Here is a 21627-nt window from a genome sequence, read left to right as displayed (position 1 = left end):
AAACTTGGGCAGTACTTCCAAGTTAATCATTTTCCGCAAGGTTTTATAATTGACATGTCCCAAACGTACATGCCATAAATCATTTGACTCAAGTAAGTAAGAAGAAGCTGAAATATTATTATTATTTTCCACAACCATTATATTTAGGTTGAAAAGGCCCTCGGTGAGGTAACCTTTTCCTACAAATATTTCATTCTTACTAATTACAACTCTGTTTGACACAAAAACGCACTTAAAACCGTGCTTAACAAGAAGTCCAGTAGAGACTAAATTCTTTCTCATTTCGGGAACATGAAGGACATTGTTCAAAGTCATGACCTTGCCAGAAGTCATTTTCAGAAATATCTTTCCATATCCTTCAACTTTTGCTGTTGAAGCATTTCCCATATAAACTGTCTCTCCGGGTTCAGCAAGAGCATAGGTAGCAAAAGCCTCTCTAACTGCACAAACATGGCGAGTGGCTCCTGAATCAAACCACCACAGTTTAGGATTTCCCACCAAGTTACATTCAGAAAGTATGGCACACAAGTTATCAACATCATCATGGTTTACTACCATGTTTGCTTGACCTCTTTTCTTGTCTTTCTTCGGAGCACGACACTCCGTAGACTTGTGTCCAGTTTTCCCACAGTTGTAGCAGTTTCCACTGAACCGCTTCTTGCTTGGGTTGTATTTCGGACCAGAAGCCTTCTTCCTCTTTTTGTTAGCTTCAACAATATTTGCTCCCATTATTGTTGAATTTCCACGGCCTCTCCTTTCAGCAGCTTTATTGTCCTCTTCGATTCTCAACCGAACAATGAGATCTTCAAGGGACATTTCCTTTCGTTTGTGTTTTAAATAATTTTTGAAGTCCTTCCACAATGGAGGCAACTTCTCAATCATTGCTGCTACTTGGAATGCTTCATTGATGACAAGACCTTCAGCAAGTAGATCATGAATAATCACTCGCAATTCCTGGACTTGGGTAATAACAGATTTGCTATCTACCATTTTGTAGTCCAAAAATTTTGCGGCAACGAATTTCTTCATCCCGGCATCTTCAGTTTTATATTTCTTTTCAAGCGCATTCCACAATTCTTTTGACGTTTCCACGCTACTGTATACATTATACAGATTATCATCCAGTCCGCTAAGAATATAATTCTTGCATAAAAAATCAGAATGCTTCCACGCTTCAATCACGAGAAAGCGTTCATTATCTGGAGTTTTATCTGGCAGATCAGGAACATCTTCCTTGATGAACTTCTGTAGACATAACGTAGTTAAGTAGAAGAACATCTTCTGCTGCCAGTGCTTGAAATCAATCCCGGAAAATTTTTCGGGTTTTTCTGCCGGTGCCAATGCCGGTGTTCGGCTTATCGATGCGTTGGCAGTTACCATCGGAACAGCTTGGTTTTCGCTTTCAGTTATCATTTTTTTTTAGTAAAAGAATGACACAAACAAACGTTTAATACACGTTTTCAAACTGGAGTAAAAATCACGTAGATTTTAATATCCAACAAAATGCCACGAAGGCTTAACTCTCCAAAACGGGAGTACACAAACCACAAAGGTTTTAGTTTGCAGATTAATAAGAATAACACAAATACAGAAATAAGGATTAAATTCCTTAAGATTGTTATTCCCGCCAATATTGCTGTATTTGTAAATAATAATTCTGCAAAATATAAGTTAACGTTATGAAACAATAATAAATTCGAGCCCACTGAATTCACAGTGTTTCCTTAAGGAATTTAATCCCCTCCTAGTACCCAAGGTAATGGATTATTTCCTCCCAGGATAGAACGAATAACACACTGGTGTAGCGGTACTTCAAACCCCAGTGTTTCAGCGAACACAAAGTTCGGTAGCAAATCACACTTACAGTTGCTTTGTTTGAAGTTAAAAACAATGCAGAACGAAGGAGTATAAACTCAGAAAATCGTATGGAAATGCTGAGAGGAAGGAGTGCAAATGTATAGCCAATTTGTTGAGCGAATTGTGTGTTGTGTGTTGAGTGTCTTTCTTCAACATCTGCTGCACATATATATAGCAGATATTTACTATTAACAAATAAATTTAGTCCAAAAAATTAATCAATCAATCATTTGACCAAATCCGAAGCCGAAGCCGAGCGAGCGACGACGACGACGGCGCTAGGCTTGCTTTCTTCTTAACTCTTTAAGAGTTACAAGAAGAGCAATTATATATATACCCACCAAAAATATCTTCCTCTTCCAATATGGGACAATGTCTCATTGTCAAGAGGGGAAAACTTAAAATTTTACTCAAAATTTTATTTTTCCTCCATTTCCCATTCACCCTCATTTTAAGAATATTTCATCTTAAAAACAAAACCCGGACAACTATAACGTTTCTTCATAGGGAAAATGTTAGTTTAGGGGTATATATGTTCTTGTGGTTCACATTTATGATAGACTCACTTGACTAAATCTTAGGCAAGTAGTTCCTCCTCTGGATGTCATGATTCAATTCGTTTGGCTGGAAAAAAATATGTAGTGTACTTGTGTGTTATTTTTTCAGCACTCCAATATATACAATGAGGGGTTCGAGATAATGGACGAATTTAGTATAATTTAATCATGCAATACTTATTGAATACAAAGAACAAAATTCATTTTTATCCGGTCCGGTTCGTGGAGGGCGTGGCTGAACCATCTACGATGGGAGAGCTAATGCACATAGCGTAGAGGTGAGTTAATTAGTAAAAGATGAATAAATTATAATCTAAAACTCCTAACAATTTCTATGACATAAAATCGGGTTATTTTATAATTGACAGCTTTTGTACGTAAAATTTCCTGGGCAATGGCTTGTACTTGATAGTTGTTAGTCAATAAATTATAATAAATTAATAAGTTGCTTTCAGCACCTTACAAGCTAAAGGCATTGAAATATACCAGAATATTTACTTCATTTCAAACATGCAGAAGAGAAAAAGATGGCTCATTCTCTTCGAACTATATATGATCAGTTTAATTATTCTTATTATTATGCATTTTAGAGACAATGACACTTTTCCGCAAGTAAATATATACTTACTACGTACAAATTAAATAGAACTTGATGAATGTTAAGAGAAGATGAACAATGATTGGATACTTTATAAATCTAAATAGACCTATCCTTATGAATATACGAAATAAATGTACTAAAAAAAGATTGCTTTTTAATCCTGTAATTGATGTCACTTTCAATTAAAACATTTAGACTGCCTTTTCACGTATCTTGTCCCCAATAAATTCAACCTAGAGTTGTCTCCCATGATCCCATTTTACTGTTTTCATACATTGAGAAACAAGAACCAAAAAAGGGACTCGGAGTCTTGAAGTAACGGTAAAATTATCTCTGTATTATTTATAGGTCACTGGTTCGAGCCGTAAAATCACTCATTGATACTTGTATTAGGGTAGAATGCATGTATCACACCTCCTTGAAATACGACTTTCCCGGACCTTGCATGAATGCAAGATATTTAGTGGAATGAGTTAACTTTTAATTTCTTTTGCTTAGAGTCGTTATTCGTTGTGTCATTAAGGGTAAGAATAATTACTTGATGAGAAGAACAATGAGATCAGTGATCTCGTGGATTAATAAAACATTAGAATGGGAACTTTGACATGCTATTTGAATGATTACATGTTAGGTATGCACATGCTCCCCCCATATGAAATCTCGTTTGAAAAAGAAAAGCAAAATTATGTAATCATTTGCGCATCTTTTCGAATGAAGTGCCCATATATATTTTAATTAAAATTAAAATGATAGTGATGAGATTATTCCGTTCTTATTTATTTTTTCCCCAATATTCCCGTTTCAATTAACGACCTTAAAATTTCTCGAGTCTTGGAATTTCTTGAATTTATTATGTGGAGGATGTTCAATTATTCATAGACAGCCTCAAGCATTCGCAAATTCACTTGTCACTTATAAACAACGATAAAATTATCTCTGTATGACCTATTAGTTACGAGTTTAAGCCGTGAAAGCAACCACTAATATTTGTATTAGGATACACTATCTACATCACATTCCTTTTTTCAGACCTTGTGTAAACACGAAATACCTTATACACCAAACTGCCTTTTTTACTTGCCACTTATAAGCACGAGCCAATTCATATAGCTCTACTAACGGTTGCTCATACGTAAAAATTGACCGACACATGTGTTTACCTGTAAAATAGTGCAATTGAATTTATACGTGATTTATAAATAAGTGAATCGACTTGATCCTAAAATGATAACTGAATTAGACAAAAATATAAGATTTAGCATTAAAATCGAGATAAGACAATAGAGATCTTGAGCTCGAGAACAGAGCTCCCGGAGGCGGTAAGAACAATGTAAATAAGCAAGTACGTAAAATGTTTATTGAGCTTCGAATAGAGTGTAGTGTATGTTTGTTCGAAAATTCTCTCTCCACAATGATAGTAGAGCTCAATATTTATAGTTGCACCTAGGGAACAAGGTCCTAGGATCAGCCCCTCTTAAATGACAATTATACGGGCTATTGAAGAATGTGTAATGTTAAACAGTGAATGACATATTCACGGTAACAGACCATTTACTTAATGCTATAGAATATTCTTCATTGAATGCTACCAGGTGACATGCATTTATTTCGCCTTTATCAATATCATTCTCTCTAATAACAAACGAGATTGTTGCCTTCGATCCTGACTGCCTTCTATCTCCGGCTCCACATGTCCCTTTCTCACATGATCATTTAATATGAACATATTTTACTCTATACAGATAGCTTTCCCCCCTTCCCCCCCGCTTTTCGGTGGCATAATTTTGTGTCACCAGGAAGTTGGTAAAGACACCGTTTTTGGCGGAAAATTCTATGACCCCCTCTGAAAAGTTTCCAACGGTTGATTAGACGCACGTCTCTTCATATTTAATGCCCCGAACACACGTCATCCCACAATTCAGCATCACTTTTGTTAGTTATCGAGATACTTATGGTCACGATTTTAGCCGCTTATTCATTTACTTATACGCGTCAAACTTCTTCATTTACACTTCATAATTTTTCAAACTTACTCAAATTCTCTTTATTTAACTCGTATTTATCTTCAACTTTCTCTAACTTTCTTCTTCATAGAGAACCTGTTTCTCCCTTATGATAAAAATGGCTTCTTCTTCCAAAAATCCTAGTTCCTCAAAGAACAAAGGTAAAGCTAATGATTCTGCTACTCATACGGTGAGCACTATCATTCCAAGGAGCCTTGTCACAACCAAGGACTTCAAAGAAAAGTACCCTTCCGCTAATCCCCGCACTTGGGTTGTTGGCGTGTATCTTTCTTCTATCCGTCCTTTCAGCAATCCTGCTGTGAAGGAATACTGTCATTGCCAAGACTTAAACATCATCTCTCCTGACCTGGCGAAGCGGATAACTTTACCCAAGAAGGGTTTCATGTATTTTTATACGTATCCCTTCACTTTGGGGTAATTTTCTTTGAGCGGTGAGCTTGACTCCGCTATCATGGAGTTTTGCATCAGTTACCAGGTATGCCTCGCACAAGTAAGTCCTTCTGTGTGAGGAATATTGCTTGTCTTCGACGTCTATGCCAGGAGACAGGAGAGGAGCTAACCCTGGCTCGATTAATGAACCTTTATTCCCCCAAGATTTTTCATAAGAGATGGCCCTTTTATGTTTACGGTGCTCTTGAAGAGGACGCCTCATGTTTATTTTGGCACTAACATTTGAAGTATTTGTTTAACTTTCAAATGATAAAATCAATTTATCGTTTAAACAAGAAATAAAATAAAAATAAAATAATTTTACTTTATTCCTTCCATTTTCTAAAGTACATAAGCATTCGTTGTGCTAAAAATAAATTGTCATTTCTTGTGGCTAACTTGTACAACTTATTTCTACAGGGCTGGCCGCGTAGTCCCCGGTCCCGATGATACGACTATATTTTCGAATTTCGTATTTCGGTCGATGTGGCAGTCATTGTTGCCATATCCTCATATCATCCCCCCTCCACCCCCAATGTTCGAATGCGAACTTGAACAATCGAAGTTTTGCACCTTTGAGGATTCCACTAGTGAATTGCTAGATAATCTTCAATTCGATAGCAAACTTCACTTCCCCTTAGGAATTTATTCTATCGAGCCAAAGATTATCTAACAGTCCCCAGTGGTTTGTACTTGTGAACGGTCGGGTAATCTTTACTCGATAGAAAACTTTATTTCCCAGTAGGAACTTTACTACCGAGCCAAAGACTATCTAATCGCTCCATAGTGGTTCTTTGCTTGTGTGCCTTGTCATTTAAAGGTCTTATTTCTGCTGATGAAACTTCCTTCGTAGTATGCTTTTTTTGCTGCCTCATTAAAAACCTTGCCAGAAAAACCCAATTGGGACAAAAACTGGACGAAGAAAAAAAGAGTGCAGCACATACTTTCAGTATAGGCGAGGCTCATCAGCAATAGTATCTCTTGACGTGTGCTACATTCTAGTTGCTTGGCAACTTTTCTCCGTCTTGATTTTCTAACTCATATGACCCTTTTCCGGTGACAGCTAAAACCCGATATGGGCCCTCCCATGTTGGACCTAGCTTCCCCGCGTTGAGCTCTCGGGTGTTCTGCGTTACTGTCCTTAAAACCAAGTCTCCTACTTTGAAATAATGGAGGTTGGCTATTCGATTGTAATATCTTTCTATATTCTGCTTTTGGGTTGCCATTCTTATATACGCCAAGTCCCTGCATTCATCGAGCATCTCCAATTTGACCAATATTGCTTCATTGTTTGTTTCTTCGTTCGCCCGAAAAATGGTACAGTTGAATTTATACGCAGTTTATTGACAAGTGAATCGACTTGATTCTAAAATGATAAATGAATTAGACAAAAATATAAGACTTAGCGATAAAATTGAGATGAGACAATATAGACCTTGGGCCCTGGAACAGAGCTTCCGGAGGTATTAAGAACAATATAAATAAGCAAGTAAGAACAATATTTATTGAGCATTGAACGGAGTGTAGTTTATGTTTGTCCGAAAATTCTCTCTCTACAATGATGTTAGAGCTCACTATTTATAGTTGCACATAGGGAACAAGGTCTTAGGATCAAGCCCCTCTTAAATGACAATTATGAGGGCCATTGAAGAATGTGTAACGGTAAACAGTGTATGCCATATTCTCTGTAATGGACCGTGCACTTAATTTTATAGAATATTCTTCATTGAATGCTACCGGGTGACAGACATTAATTTCGCCTTTATGAATTTCATTCTCTCTGATAAGAAACGAGATTGTTGCCTTCGGTCCTGACTGCCTTCTGTCTCCGGCTCCACGTGTCGCTTTCTCACATGATCATTTAATATGAACATATTTTACCCTATACAATATGATATTTACATCAAACACAAGAAAATACACGATACAACCTGTTATCAGTTAATCGTAATAATTAATAATAAGTACATATTTTTCGACATCCTAGCACGAAGACGAGTTGATACATAAGATGGCAAAATTACCATAAATAATAAATTGGTAGACTATAATTAATAGTGATATTTTGCACTCACCCATATAATTCTTGGGATTTTTCACTGCTAAAACTGTGTTTTATCTTTCATTTTGGATCTTTGGACCACAGAATATTCTCCGTCTTACATTATCCACAGCTAAACAAGTGTGATTGACCAACAAGGAATCATCCAACCATACACTTTACTACTGTTATAATCTAACATGTAAATAGGCCTCATAGATAATAATTGATCATGAGTAACGAGATACCTTTGATAACTTCAGTGGTGGATTTTAAATATAGTTATTCTGAGTTCTAGGTTTAAAAAGTGAATTCTAAAATATATATCTAACTTTATTTATAAGTATTCCTGTATACATATATATGACGTTTAATGTTGTAAAATTGGATTCAGTCAAATCCGTGAACCCATGATAGGATCCACCACTAATGTAGTTGGAAGTTGGTTGTAATCAGGGGGCGGGGCTTGGGGATGCAAGGGGTTCATTCAAATTCCTATATTTATATCTATATTTATTATAAAAGTACGAATATTTTATACTAAATGTTGAACGACTAAATTATTCCCGAAATATTGATTAACTTTTATACCCTTAAATATTTATATAATTTAAAGATATAATTATAAATTACCCAAGAATGAAATTTCTTTCTAATTTAAACTACAAATACATACAAAGTTGATATTGGGTACAATTCTATTCAGACTTAATGGACTGCTACTCTCCGCCATATACTTGGATAGAGGATAGTATTTATTTATTAATTTTTTTTCCGTCAACAATATGCTTGGTTCATATATTTCGTTCTCCAATTTGTATGAGATTTAGAATTTTTATATTTTTGTAAATATATGAGATTTTGATTTATTCCATATAAACTAATATTAGCATATAACCAAAAAATAAAAAAAGACAGCGAATCATTCTCCTCCGGTATGTTATAACTAAGCCGATCTAGAATTAATAATTTGAAATATCACATATTTCATTAAATTTTTATATGCAGGTCATTAAGTTATTTTTTTTTATAACTACATCAAATAGAGAACAGAAACGCACAACGCGTAATGTACAAGATTTACGAACATACGTTTTTTTCTTTAAGAAAGACAACGAAAATATCATGAAACTATTTTTTTTTTACATAAAGTAATAATTTGATAATCGAAAGGGTAAATTGGAATTATCTTTCTAAAACATTGTTTAATTGACATATATTGAGACAAGATATAAGAAATGTCCATAATCTAGATTTGGATGTGAGGTATTTTATTTTCATTAATGTAATTCTCACAAATAAACCATATGACTATGATGTGCAATACGTTCTAAGAAGATTAGATGATAGTGGACAACTAAACCTCTAGATGAAGCTGAAATTTGTAGGAAAAGTTTTACATTGTTGTATTAAGAAATTTGGTACGCAAAGTTGAGGAAAAATAAAGAAATCATACTCTAAGGACAAAGGGAAAAATAAAATGATGGAAAAGAATGTATATAAGAATAAAGCGCCAAATTAGTAAATTATATTATTTTTAGGATTTAACTATTCATGTAGGATAAAATTATAATCACCGTTAGTATTTGAATTCTACTATGAATAAGCTAGAGAGAGTTGCGGGTTTACTTCGAAAATTAAAACCTTTCTAGATTAAGCTTAAAACTCAAATATTTATTCACTCTAAACATGTACAAACAAAGATGACTAACTACGCGATATACAAATTACAAACTTACATCATGGAATAAAAAAAAGTCATGGAAGAATAACTTGACAATCAAAAGGGTACAGTGATATTTTGTTAATTTCTAAAATTGTAACTTGATTGACATTGACAATGTCTTTCTCAAATCGTCGGTTAAATGATATATTTTGAGAAATAACATGAAAAAATATCTAATGTTTAGAGTTAGATAAAACTTTGATTTTCAATATAAGGAAGAAAATAATTTTCATCTTTCTTTTAATGATTAGCGAGATACGTGCAACGCACGTACATAAAGACTAGTTATATTAAAAGTACGAAGACCTTTAGCGAAATGTCGTTCGCCTTTTTTATCCTTGAAAAATAGATTTCACATAGGATAAAATTATCATTTATTTATTTTTTCTAATTTTTAGAATTGTAAATTAACTAAAATTCTACTTATTAAATCTTTTCTATTTAAATTATGTAAAAAATTATAATATTTAGGACTTTAAAATCAATTAAATTGTATTACCTTATATAAAAAAATTTCCTTGCTCGAATTAGGTAACACAACTATAATTCCTTCTATATTATTATTCCTAATATTTAGGTCTATTAAATTAATTAATTTTTTATTAATTACTTTCTAACTATATGACTTTAAATTAATAAGATTATTATTATTATTATAAAGAAGGATATCATAGTAAGAAACGTTAAAACGATTCTAAAATTTCAAGGCCAAGAGAAGAGAGATTTTCGCAAAGTTCTAAGGAAACAAAATAATGCCGTGTGTTTTCTTTCTTTTCCTGTTTTGTCTAAAACAAAAATACTATTTAGAAGTAAGAAACCACAAGTTGGTCTTTACCAAAAATAAACAAAACGTTCCCATTAGATTTTACGCAAGGATGTCAATGGTTCTCTAAAACAACAACAACCACAACCACAACCACAACCCAGTATAATCCCACTAATAGGATCTGAAAAGGGTAGTGTATACGCAGACCTTACCCCTACCCTAGGGTAGAGAGGCTGTTTCCGATAGACCCTCGGCTCCCTCCCTCCAAGAACTCCCCACCTTGCTCTTGGGGTAACTCGAACTCACAACCTCTTGGTTGGAAGTGAAGGGTGCTTACCACTAGAGCAACCCACTCAATGGTTCTCTAAAACGAACCTTTCAAACCGATTACTGGGTTTTTTTTAATAAGATCATAGGTTTGATATAAATCTACATCATACCGAATAATTAGAATAATTTTTTATTTTTAAATAATATCAAAAAGTACTGAACCGAACCGAATAAATTTATATGTATATATTATATATATGTATCTATCTATATCTCTACTATATTAAAAGCACGAAGAATCTTAGCGAAATGTCGTTAGCCTTTTTTACCCTTTAGAAATAGAAGTCCACATTAAACAATATAGTAATTTAAGTTATTTTCCTAATATTTAGGATTTGAAACCAACTAAAATACCCTAATAATTAGAGCTTTGAAATTTAAAAAAATTACAAATCTGCGTAAACTAATATTATTTGAATTCTGAAGTCCGTTATGAACATGCCACTTTGACATTCCATATATAAAATTTCAATCATTTAAATCCACAACATAATAAGGAAAATAGGCTTTCAATTACTTTTCATCCACGTCACGACTCCTATTCCTATCATTTTATTGGCAATTTTATTAAGTATTCAATTTAATATATGGTGAAGCTAGCGTCATAAATAAATAACACTTCTAACGTGAAAAGTCAGAAATTGATTTAATTGTTTCCTTATATTCATTTGTTATTGGTAAGAGATAGAGTTTTGGTGGAAAATAAAATCCTATTAGGGTTATAAAAGTGCACCTGTCTATAGAAGAATTTCACCGATGTGCGAAAAAAAACAAACAAACAAAAAAAAACCTCCTTAAGACCATGCTCGATAGTTTTCAAATTCTATTCTTTTTAAATTATACAGTCTTTGATAATTTACGTAGGTTAAGGTTGCACATGGTTGATTGATGTGCTTATTGATCTAATTATTTTCTTATTTTTTCATAGATTTGTTGATTCATGACACAGTGATTCATGCCACATATTATTTTGCTTCGTGCTGATGAAGGCACAATAAGGTTAGAGCTTTCTGGTTTTAATCTTCGGAGACTATTAATATATATATCTTTATTGGTACATCTTTATTGATATATACAAACACCTTTATGCGTAATGCATAAGGCCAATCAATGAAGTTGATCGTCAAAAGCAACTTTAAAATATTTTCCATCGATTATTAAACTTCCTACTTACAATAATCTTAACATATAAGTATATATAAACAAAGTTAATATACTACCAAGGATAATATTAGTTGTGGTAGATCCCTAATAGAGAAGATTAATTTTCCTCCACTCTCTTTTCTCTAATATTGCAGAGACGAACCAACAATTTGGCTAAAAAAAATTGTAGAATATGGTTTCTCAAATTTTATTATGGATCATCTTTCTCAGGTATTACTACACGCTAACTTCTTTTTATAATATAAGTAAAACTTGAAAGACTTGTATTGACCTTTAATGAGATAGTTTTCTCCTTCTTCATTCAGTTGGATATTTTGGGTGTATAATATAATTTTCTAACTCATAAAATATAAATTACACAGTATGTAGGGTTGGCAAGTTGCTTCGTTCATGATTAATATTTATAATTCTTTTTTTCTTTAAAAAAAATAATTCTATAACTTCTTAGAAAGAAAAGAAAAGGCTAAGCAAATGTGTTTTTGATTATTCAGTTGTTAGTAAGCAGTTCATTATATTTTTCGCGGGTTTTACAAAGAATAGAAAACCATAGCGGCAATCTCAAAGGAACGCCTCTATTTATATTCTTCGAGTTGAGTTTTGTCATATCATGTGAACTTATTTTGTTTACTGCTTTTGACATTCTAAAGTATGATAATATGACATGAATTCGGCTTTCAGACTTTTATTTGCGATGCAATAATAATTTACTTTGGATAATGTCAGTTATTATAAGGAAATCCTAGACTAAAATTGTTAACGATTTCTATGTAATTACTATAATTCAAAATATTAATAAATATTAAATAAATACATCATCTTGAAGATATTTAATTTATCTACTATGTCAATTAAGTATGTAATAACATTCAATTGCATTGTTTAAATAAATATTGTAAGTATTTTGATGCAACAACGCTTAACGTTACCACATTTTATTCTTCTTGTACATTTTTTTATTTATTGATGCGATACACACGTGCAACGCACGTACACTAAAACTAGTATATATATATTAAATATTGAAAATCCTGTCTTCTTCTTTGATTTACCTTTTTATAAATTAAATCTCCTAACTAAATATTTTAGCTCCTTTATTAACAGTAACAATGGGGCTAAGAAAAGGAATAATAAAATAGGAAGAAAAAAAAAAGGTTAGCCTAGTGCATTAAGTTCTCGTTACGCGCGGGATCCGGAGAAGGGCCGGATCACAAGTGTCTATTGGAACTTTTTTCACTTTTAGCCCGCACCAGAAACTATTTATATTCCGTAGCCGAAAATATATATAAAATTTGTATATAACATACCGAATATTTTAGTATTGTTATATATATATATATATATATATATATATATATATATATATATATATTATTTTGAGAGCGATTATATAGTATCATTTTTTCGGTCTATTGTACGCAGTCTTACCTTGTATTTCTGCAAAAGACTATTTTCACGGCTTGAACCCATAAACTTCTGGTCATATCACAATAATTTACCGGTTATGTCAAGACTCCCTTCAACAATAAAATAAGAACTCTTTTCTTAGCTGGGAAATGAAAGCAAAGTAATGACGTGTCATCCACTAAGGAAGGAAAAGAAAGAGAAGGGAGGGGGGCACATTAACATTATTATGTTAGCTGGTGGAGGGGGCTCCAATTTTTATTGCACCATTATAAGGTGGGGTTATATCAATCTTCCTCCACTCTGTCTTTCCAAATTTTGAGATAAAAGCATTTTTTACTCAAATCTTTTCTCTACTTGTTGCTTTTCCTTCTCACCCTGTTCTCTCAAATTTCATTTCCCTCGTCCTAAACTTGCATCCTTGCTCAAAACTCGACTAATCAAATATATATGTGACAATTTCACATCATATATAGTGAATTAGTTTGAAGTGTTTGCTAATGATACATGGTAGGTAGAATATATCAATTGATTTAACTTTAACTCATATGCACGGACAATATAAAAAACTTTACGCTGTCAGTATAATTTGATTAATTTTAACAAGTTCTAGGTCTATTTCTTAGGGTTTTCTTTTCATTTTTCATCCGGTGTCCGGTACTCGTATTGGAGTCAGTGGCGGAGCCACCTTATAGGAAGGGTTGTCAAATGACACCCCTTTGTTGGAAAAATATATTGTCTAGGCAGGTAAAAATATTATATGCATATACATATTATATGTTGACTCCCCTTAATTTTCTCGTATATTTATTTTTATATATTTTAACACTCCTTAATGAAAATTCTGACTCCGTCGCTGATTGGAATCCGACAAAATTCGAATTCGCGCCAGAAAATCCTAAGCCGGTGGTAAAACGCTCTCAATGTGGTGGTGGTGGGAAAGTATATACATATATACATTATTAATACACAAAAATTAAATTCTATTCCATCAACAGCAAACCAATTGTATAAGATTAATGTGTAAAAACAAGGGATAATATTTATATACAAAAGGGACAGAAAGCAGACAGAATGTGTGGAAGTAAAGGGGGTAAAAACAGTAGACGAAATTGACGGCAATAAACAAGGGCATGGCCAGAAGGGAACTTCTCCAAATATTATGTTATACCCTGTTTTCATGCAAAGAGTCGGCCGTGTTGCTTGTTAATGGTAAAATTCCCATATTGCATTTAACACCGACAGCACCTAAACAAAATACTCTGTTTCACTTGTTCCCCTGACTCCTTTCTCAACACTTTCCTCTTTCCTCCTATTATTGCCCTTCACGTGGGGGAGGGGATGGGTGGGAGATAAATGCGGAGTCAGGATTTGAAATTTATGGGTTCGAGATTCTAAATCTTTTAAGTTACTGTATTTTAAATTAATAATTTATACATGTTCAATGAATATTTTAAAATAAATACATGCTTTGGACCAAAGCTACTGGGTTCGGCCGAACCCAGAGGTTCTACTCTCCCTCCGCCCCTGGTGGGAGGTAGAGTGCGGTTTCGGCCGAACCCAGTAACTTTTGTTCCAATCATGTATTTGTCTTAAGAAATCCATTGAATATGTACAACTTATTAATTTAGAACTCAGTAACTTAAAAATATTATAATTCCGAACTCATAAGCTTTAAATTCTGAATCCGCCTCTGGGCGGGGTGGGAGGACACTTATATACTAAGTTCATCAGTTCACTTCGATTGCAAAGCCAAAGACTATCTCTTTTATGCACATGTCTCAGCAATATACATTTAAATATCTTAACTCATTTGATTAAGAGAATGATTTAAGATTAAACATTAAATGAAGTATCAATGAAATTTTGAAACATACGTGACAAAACTATCAAGAAATACACTTAAAGAGGGTACATGGGATTTTTCTTAAAGCAATGAACACCAAAAAGTTTAGTGCTATTAGCTGGATGTCATTGTCTGCTGTGTGCGTATTCGGCCTAATGAAAGAAACCACATTGACTTGACTATATATGTTACATCTCTTCATTCCTCTTTGTAATTTTCAGCATATCTATCAAAAGGAGTTGGAGTTGGAAAACGAGATATACTAGAGAAGTAGCCAAGCAAACATGAGGAGTTTAAGTGGGTCAAGTCACGAGTGCATGGCCTCCTAATTAATGGACAAAGGCCCACCACAATTTATGGGCCCATTAGCACTCGAGGGTGTTCAAGTAATTAATGAAATGGATAACCATGGGTCTCATGTTCAAATCTCAATGGAGTCAAAAATACTAGGTGATTTTCTTCTCATTTGTCCAAACTTTGGTAGTCACAATTACACTGTACCTGTATTGATGGAAGGTATCAGATACCCCATGGAACTAGTCGAAGTCGCGCAAGCTAATCCGGGCATCATAATTATGAAAAAACACTAGGTGATTTTTCTCATCTGTCCAAACTTTGGTAATGGTCAGAGTTACACTGTATATGTATTGATGGAAAATAGCAGATACCCCATGGAACTAGTCGAAGTCGCGCAACCTGATCCGGGCATCATGATTATAAAAAAATACTAGGTTATTTCTTCTCATCTATCCAAACCTTGTTGGTTAGAGTTACCATGTACATGTACTGATGGAACATAGCAAGTAACCCGTGAAACTAGTTGAAGGCACGCAAGCTGATCCGGATACCACGATCATTGCCTATTAGGAAGATCTCTAACATTCACGTGACGTGGGTGGATCCACACCTCATTGCTTTTTATGGACTTCGAACCGTCAACGCGTAACTTTGATATAGATTCACACGGCTAGGGCCCATGGGCCTCGACTCTTGTGTTGGTTGACTCATGACTGACTCTCAGCTCGTAGGGGTTAAGGCCCTATGGCCCACTACATTAAGGCCGTTTTGTCATAACTCTCAACAATAATTCACACTAACTGATAAGAGATGATAAATCTTGAAATATTAAAGGAGAAGGGATAAGTAGGGTTCATATAGTACATGTACTTTTCTCAAAATTTATACTCTCCCTAAAATAAGCAAAGGAGAAGAATTCTAAAACACCAATGAACTAAATCAAATCAAACCAAACCAAACCAAAACCAGCCAGGAACCGTGAAATTTCCAGACTATTGGTTAATCCGCTAAATTGATTTCATTTTTGGTTTTAGGCATAAAACGAACACAATCCATGCACACAACTAATAAATACAGATGAACTATTAGTGCTTCAACTTTAGTTCTTGAAGATTTTGGGTACAAAATTTCCTAGAGTATACAAAAAATTTCCTAGTATAATTAAAATGCTAATATTATGAATACCCTGCTTAGAGTTAGAACTTTGTCTTAAATACAACTGATACATTCTCACCAGAAAGAGCATATGTTTGCAAGCTGCCAGCACAATCTCAAAACCAGAGCAACTAGTACTGGTTTTAACTTCCTCAGCAAAACTGAATACACGAGCTCATCGGACTACTTGCTCCGGCCGTAGCCGGTAGAGAGGCAGGGCAACTGAAGATGCTAGACAGAAACATCTTGTGTACATATCCTAGCCAATATCTCAAGGTTATCTGAGAACAAACGTTTCACATCCTCAATGCTCATCTTGTGTACATATCCTAGCCAATATCTCAAGGTTATCTGAGAACAAACGTTTCACATCCTCAATGCTCATCATCTTTTAGAAACTTTCCTCTTTTTCGATATGTTGTTATGTTTCTGATCTCTCATCCTCTTCTTTGATTGTTTTTGGAGCGATTTATTAACCAAAGATGGTTGTTCCTTCAATGCAAAACTTCTTGCTACATGCCCCAAGTGAAGTTTCTTCACCATAAAAATCCCTTTAAGTTCACCACGATGGGCAGTGTATGCACGAACCCATGAGCAAAATGCATTTTGTGCCATCTTCTTCATCTTTAGCTGACAACATCGACGAGGCAATCCATCATTTGAAGTATATAAAAAAAATTATTCCGTCTTACTTGAGTAATACTGTAGTTGAGGTGTATCTACTCGGCCGAAGCAATTTTCAGATACAACTAATGAATTATCAGCTTTCTAAGCATTAAAAAGGGTATTACAATTTACAGTAATACATTAATAGCATGCGGAGCCATCAAATGTTAACCTTCATCCAAAAGTGTTGCAATCCCATCAGAATGTGGGCAATTCTCACAATTTAATTTTAAGACCGGGATCATAATGAGCTAGAGGAAGATAAATGGAAGCAAATCAAATATCCAATAGAGCTCTAAATCGTCAACCAAACGAAGCCTATTTCAGTATAACTATTTACAGCATTCAGATAATTTGCACAAACAACAAAAAGAGAAGCAGATACCCCCATGGTAGAATACATTGTACAAGCTTAACCCTCACTTCACCCTACAGAGAACAAGTTCCAAGAGATCATTCATGCCAAATAGGCGTTTTAAGTTGTTTTCAACCCTCACTTCACCCTAAGGCGTTTTAGTAATGTCAACTAGCAATAGCACACAATAGAAAAGGGACAACCAGAAGGATGAAAATAATAGAATTTAAGAAACTTATTTTATATATATATCTAGAAACTAAGAAACTGGACTTCCAACTGCAGATAGGTACGCCAAAATGAAATGAAATGCAAGCTCTGCTGTACCATGTTGATGAGATTCGTTAACTAACTGTGCAAGAAGCAGAAAAACAAAATCAGCAATTCAACATAAATAAGACTAATTCTCATACCTCTGATGATATAAAGGATTCCAATGCTCTCTGCAGAGAAACAGCCCAGGGATGCGTGTCTACTGAAACAAAATTCTTCGGGTGGTACTTGATACCAAACAATGGAAAGCTATCCAAAAGTTTCTGAAGGGGATACTCTGTTAGAGTCACCCCATGTTTCTCCAAGCCATGCAAGTAATCAGTTTCAACTGGCTGTAGGAACAATAAAGAATCTCCCTTTTCACCTATGCGGGCAGTTCTTCCTACCCTGCATTATGATATAACTAACATCAAACCACAAATCCAGAATAAGCACACTACTCAAATTTGGAAAACAAATTATTGAGGTGTTGATGTGTGTTCAATTACTCCAGACTTGGTAGTGCTTCTGGCTTAAGGAAATTTGATTTCCTTGATGGCACTAGGAAACTTGGGATACCTGGAAAAGAGTGAGAGAAATATGTGCAACCACAAAAAAGGTGTACATAAAGGATATGTCACCTTTTAAGTCAGAAAAGTGAACCTTTTTCAGGACCGAACGTGAATTATTGTCCAATGTTTTTAAATCGAAAAATTTAAAAGGAAAGAAAGAGGGAGAGAGAGTTCACCGGTGCACATATTCAGTCGCCTCTCCTGGAGGATCATACTGTATAATACACCTAACTTTTGGAAAGTCCAAGCCCCTAGCAGCAACATCACTGGACAGCAGAAGTGCTGATTTTTCTGTTTTAAAAGCATTGAATGTAGTTCTTCGGTCCTCGTGATTCATATTCCCATGTAACCGAAGTGTGTTGCATTTCAAAAACAGTTGTTTGTCTTCAATATCTGATTGCCGATGAGGGAGCAACTGAAATCCACTCACCAATGAGTAATGAAAATCTACAGCATCACATGTTGAAAAAAACACCACAACCTGTACCAGGTACAAATGTAGAATATGCTCAACTTCTGACAGTAAAACATGTTCAAGCTTGATGCCAGTGAATGATATAACTACCATTTTTACAAGTCAAAATTGCTTGTTTGGCACTAAAGAATTGCCTTACCTTCTGGGAAGGCTCCTTCTCAAACAGATGTTTCAGAATTGCAAGAAGCACTACAAGCCGAGAACCACAGGGAACTGTGAATAGAACACCATAAGAATAATACGATCATACAGCAAGTAATCAGGGTAATATACGAATATATACTTCCTAATCATACCTTTTATATATCGCTGAAGTAACTGAGTCGGAAGCTTATATTCCTCAGTTGAAGAAGTCAGTAGTTTGCCATCTTTTCCTAATATATCCTTCCCATTAAATTCCATTGGTTCCATGTCTTGCTGAGTTAACTGTAGCTCTGTTTTCTGGTCAAGCCCAACCATCACTGGGTTATCTAAACTAATTTTAGCGAGCTCATTTACTTTCTCATTTAATGTAGCTGATAACAGCAAATTTTGCCTCTGAACCTCAGAAATCCGTGAAGTTGCGTTATCCTTGCCAACAGGTTTCTGTGGTTTAGAGCCCAGAATATTAAGTATGTCTTCAATCTCTTTACCATATCCAAGTTCCAGAATTCTACAAAGGCATACATGCAATTGAGGGGTTTAGGATATGAATTTAGTAAGAGAGCATGTCCACTGAGAGATAAAGCATAGACATACCTGTCTGCTTCATCAAAAATTATCCAGCGCAGGTTCGTGTACAAGAATGATGATGTGTTTTTTAGGTGATCCAAAAGACGTCCAGGAGTTGCAACAAGAATAGATATACCTAGAAATGAGCATTATGATGAGGCTTTTGAAATGCTGCCAAATCAAGATGAGAAAAACTCTCCAGTAGTATTACTACAGAGAACGCTGATTAATATTATACACCATACAGCAATACCCCAAAAGGATAATAGTGGCACGACGGGCTAAGTACTCGGTGTAGAGAGCATAGAGCAGAAAGAGTAGGTAGCATTTAGCTCAGAGCAGAGAAAATAACTCATAGGACGAAGAGTGGGCCTGGAGCCAAGAGAGTGGCTCACTAGACTTACAAGTATGAAAACAGATTTGTAAGATTTGGCGCTACGCCACTACCATATGAAAGAATTTAAAAATCCAACCTAAAACAAAAAAACGAAGACTAAAGTAGTTTAGAATCATCGTAAATCCATCTGTAACCCTTGTATTATGCAACATTGTATATCTTTAAGAAGAATAAAATGCGTGCAATCTGGTGCTGGTCAAAAAGGAAATCCTAGCACCTACTATGGAACTGTCACTTTCTGCTCATCAGCACCAATTTCAGCATTATTTAAGTAAAAAGCTAGAATAAAAGCAACATGAAAAAGTTTTCTACTATAGCAAGACACCTGACTTTAAGTTATTAAAGTAAATCAGACCAGAGGTCAGGATGCAAGAACATGTACTACCAACACTATACAAAAGCACTGAAAATGTTGAGAAAGTCATCCGTTACTGTAGCTAACAAATGCGAGCAATGTAGGCAATCTAATTTGGAAAAAACAGACAAGGAGAAGTTTTTGTCTAAAAGCAAAACACTACTTTCATTTACAAGGACAACGAATAAAAAGGGAATAAAATGCACCAACCTTTTCGCAATCTTGCTTTCTCTTTGTTCCTGTTTTCCCCTCCCATAATATAGCCAGGAACAATCCAGTGAAAACGGTGCAACAACTTTTGCAAGATCTCATACACCTGCATGCATAATTCGTGCGTTGGCACAAGAACCAACGCTATCCCAAATACATCAGTTAAATCGAATTAAATCACCAAAATTTACAAGAGAAATAAAAGCAGGTAGGTGATTTTCTTATACCTGTTATAAAGCAAACACTTGCTTTAGCCTAAATACCATCACAGCTATTCTAATAATGAGAAAGATGATTACAGGGTAATGAAGTTTTTACACCATCAGTGTAATTTAACCTGTTATAACAAGTTACTTGCCCTTTATTCTAGGTTACAAATCAATGTTTTTAAATAGAGACACGTACAATTACTTTTTAAGTAACCTGATTGTGTAAATACTTTTTACATCGTCAATGCACATAATTTAAGCTCTAATGAGAATCACATTTTTATTTTCAGATTCGATAAGCAAATATTACACGTACCAAAAGTACCATCGGTTCGCTGAATCCTGGGATCAGACTTCTGCAACTGATGAATGACTGGAGCCAAATAAGCTACAGTTTTCCCCGTTCCAGTAGCCGCATTCACTAGCCTGTCACCATATTCATTAAAAATAATCCTAAAAATCAATTCTAACATTAAGAAACACAAAACTTGAAATCAAAATACAAACACATCCATCATATAATTGAATAGAAATATCAAAGAGTAAAGAAATTACACGTGTCGACCGGATAGGACAACAGGAATTGCTTGAGCCTGAACAAGTGTTGGAGCCTCGAATCCAAGCCTCTCTGTTATCAAATTTACATTAAAAATGAAGCCTAAAATATTTTTTTTAAATAACTTTCGAAAATTAACACGAAAAAGATGCACTTTATAATAATTCCAGCTAGAATATATATATATATATAAACCTTTGAGCTGGTCGCATAAGGTAGGGTGAAGACCGAGACTTTGGAAAGAGCAAGAAGCGAAAACCTCTGAATTACTGTTTTTGTTGTTGTTCTCAATCTTTTGCTTTTTCCTCTTGTTAAGGTTTAGCTCCATTTTTTCTTCAGTTTCAGTTTAGAAGCGCTGGGTATTGTGTAGGGTTTTAGTATTCATTCAACTGAAAAAAGACATTGTTTTGCTTACAGTTTGATAATTGGAAATAGTGGGCTTCGTTCGATTTTCATTTTAGGGCCGCACGTTGTCCGGATACATTTTGGGCCGAGTATTGATGTTCCTGGGGAAGTGCACAAATAGCCGGGCCAAGTGCACACATAGTCATTCTATGCTATTTAGAAATTAGTCTGTATTTATTTTATCCTGAAAATATAAACTAAAACTCTTAAATGCAGGACAATTGAAGATATTTTTATCCTGAAAAACTAAAATTTAGGACGCACCGACTA

The 21627-nt window shown here is 34.6% G+C and overlaps 1 protein-coding gene across 2 annotated transcripts; it reads right to left on the bottom strand.

Moving 5' to 3' along the window:
• Nucleotides 1–16094: 16094 nt before the first annotated feature.
• On the bottom strand, nucleotides 16095–21343 carry LOC107790428 (DEAD-box ATP-dependent RNA helicase 17-like). Of its 2 annotated transcripts, none has more exons than XM_016612355.2 (10): nucleotides 21148–21343; nucleotides 20952–21024; nucleotides 20713–20822; nucleotides 20188–20331; nucleotides 19253–19361; nucleotides 18811–19166; nucleotides 18654–18727; nucleotides 18216–18520; nucleotides 17629–17875; nucleotides 16095–16824 (listed from the first exon to the last, which is right to left on the bottom strand). In XM_016612355.2, the coding sequence occupies exons 1-10, from the start codon at nucleotides 21278–21280 to the stop codon at nucleotides 16579–16581; spliced, it is 1797 nt and encodes a 598-aa protein (XP_016467841.1). In that variant the 5' UTR covers nucleotides 21281–21343; the 3' UTR covers nucleotides 16095–16578. The 2 variants fall into 2 exon arrangements, with proteins under 2 accessions (XP_016467841.1, XP_016467844.1); XM_016612358.2 differs by having other exon boundaries at nucleotides 20188–20293; nucleotides 21148–21316.
• Nucleotides 21344–21627: the final 284 nt, after the last annotated feature.

This window comes from Nicotiana tabacum, chromosome 2, assembly GCF_000715075.1.
Source record: "Nicotiana tabacum cultivar K326 chromosome 2, ASM71507v2, whole genome shotgun sequence".
In the NCBI taxonomy this organism is placed as follows: Eukaryota; Viridiplantae; Streptophyta; class Magnoliopsida; order Solanales; family Solanaceae; genus Nicotiana; species Nicotiana tabacum.
The sequence above is the reverse complement of the archived record's forward strand: the minus strand, read 5'-3'. Positions and strand labels throughout refer to the sequence as shown.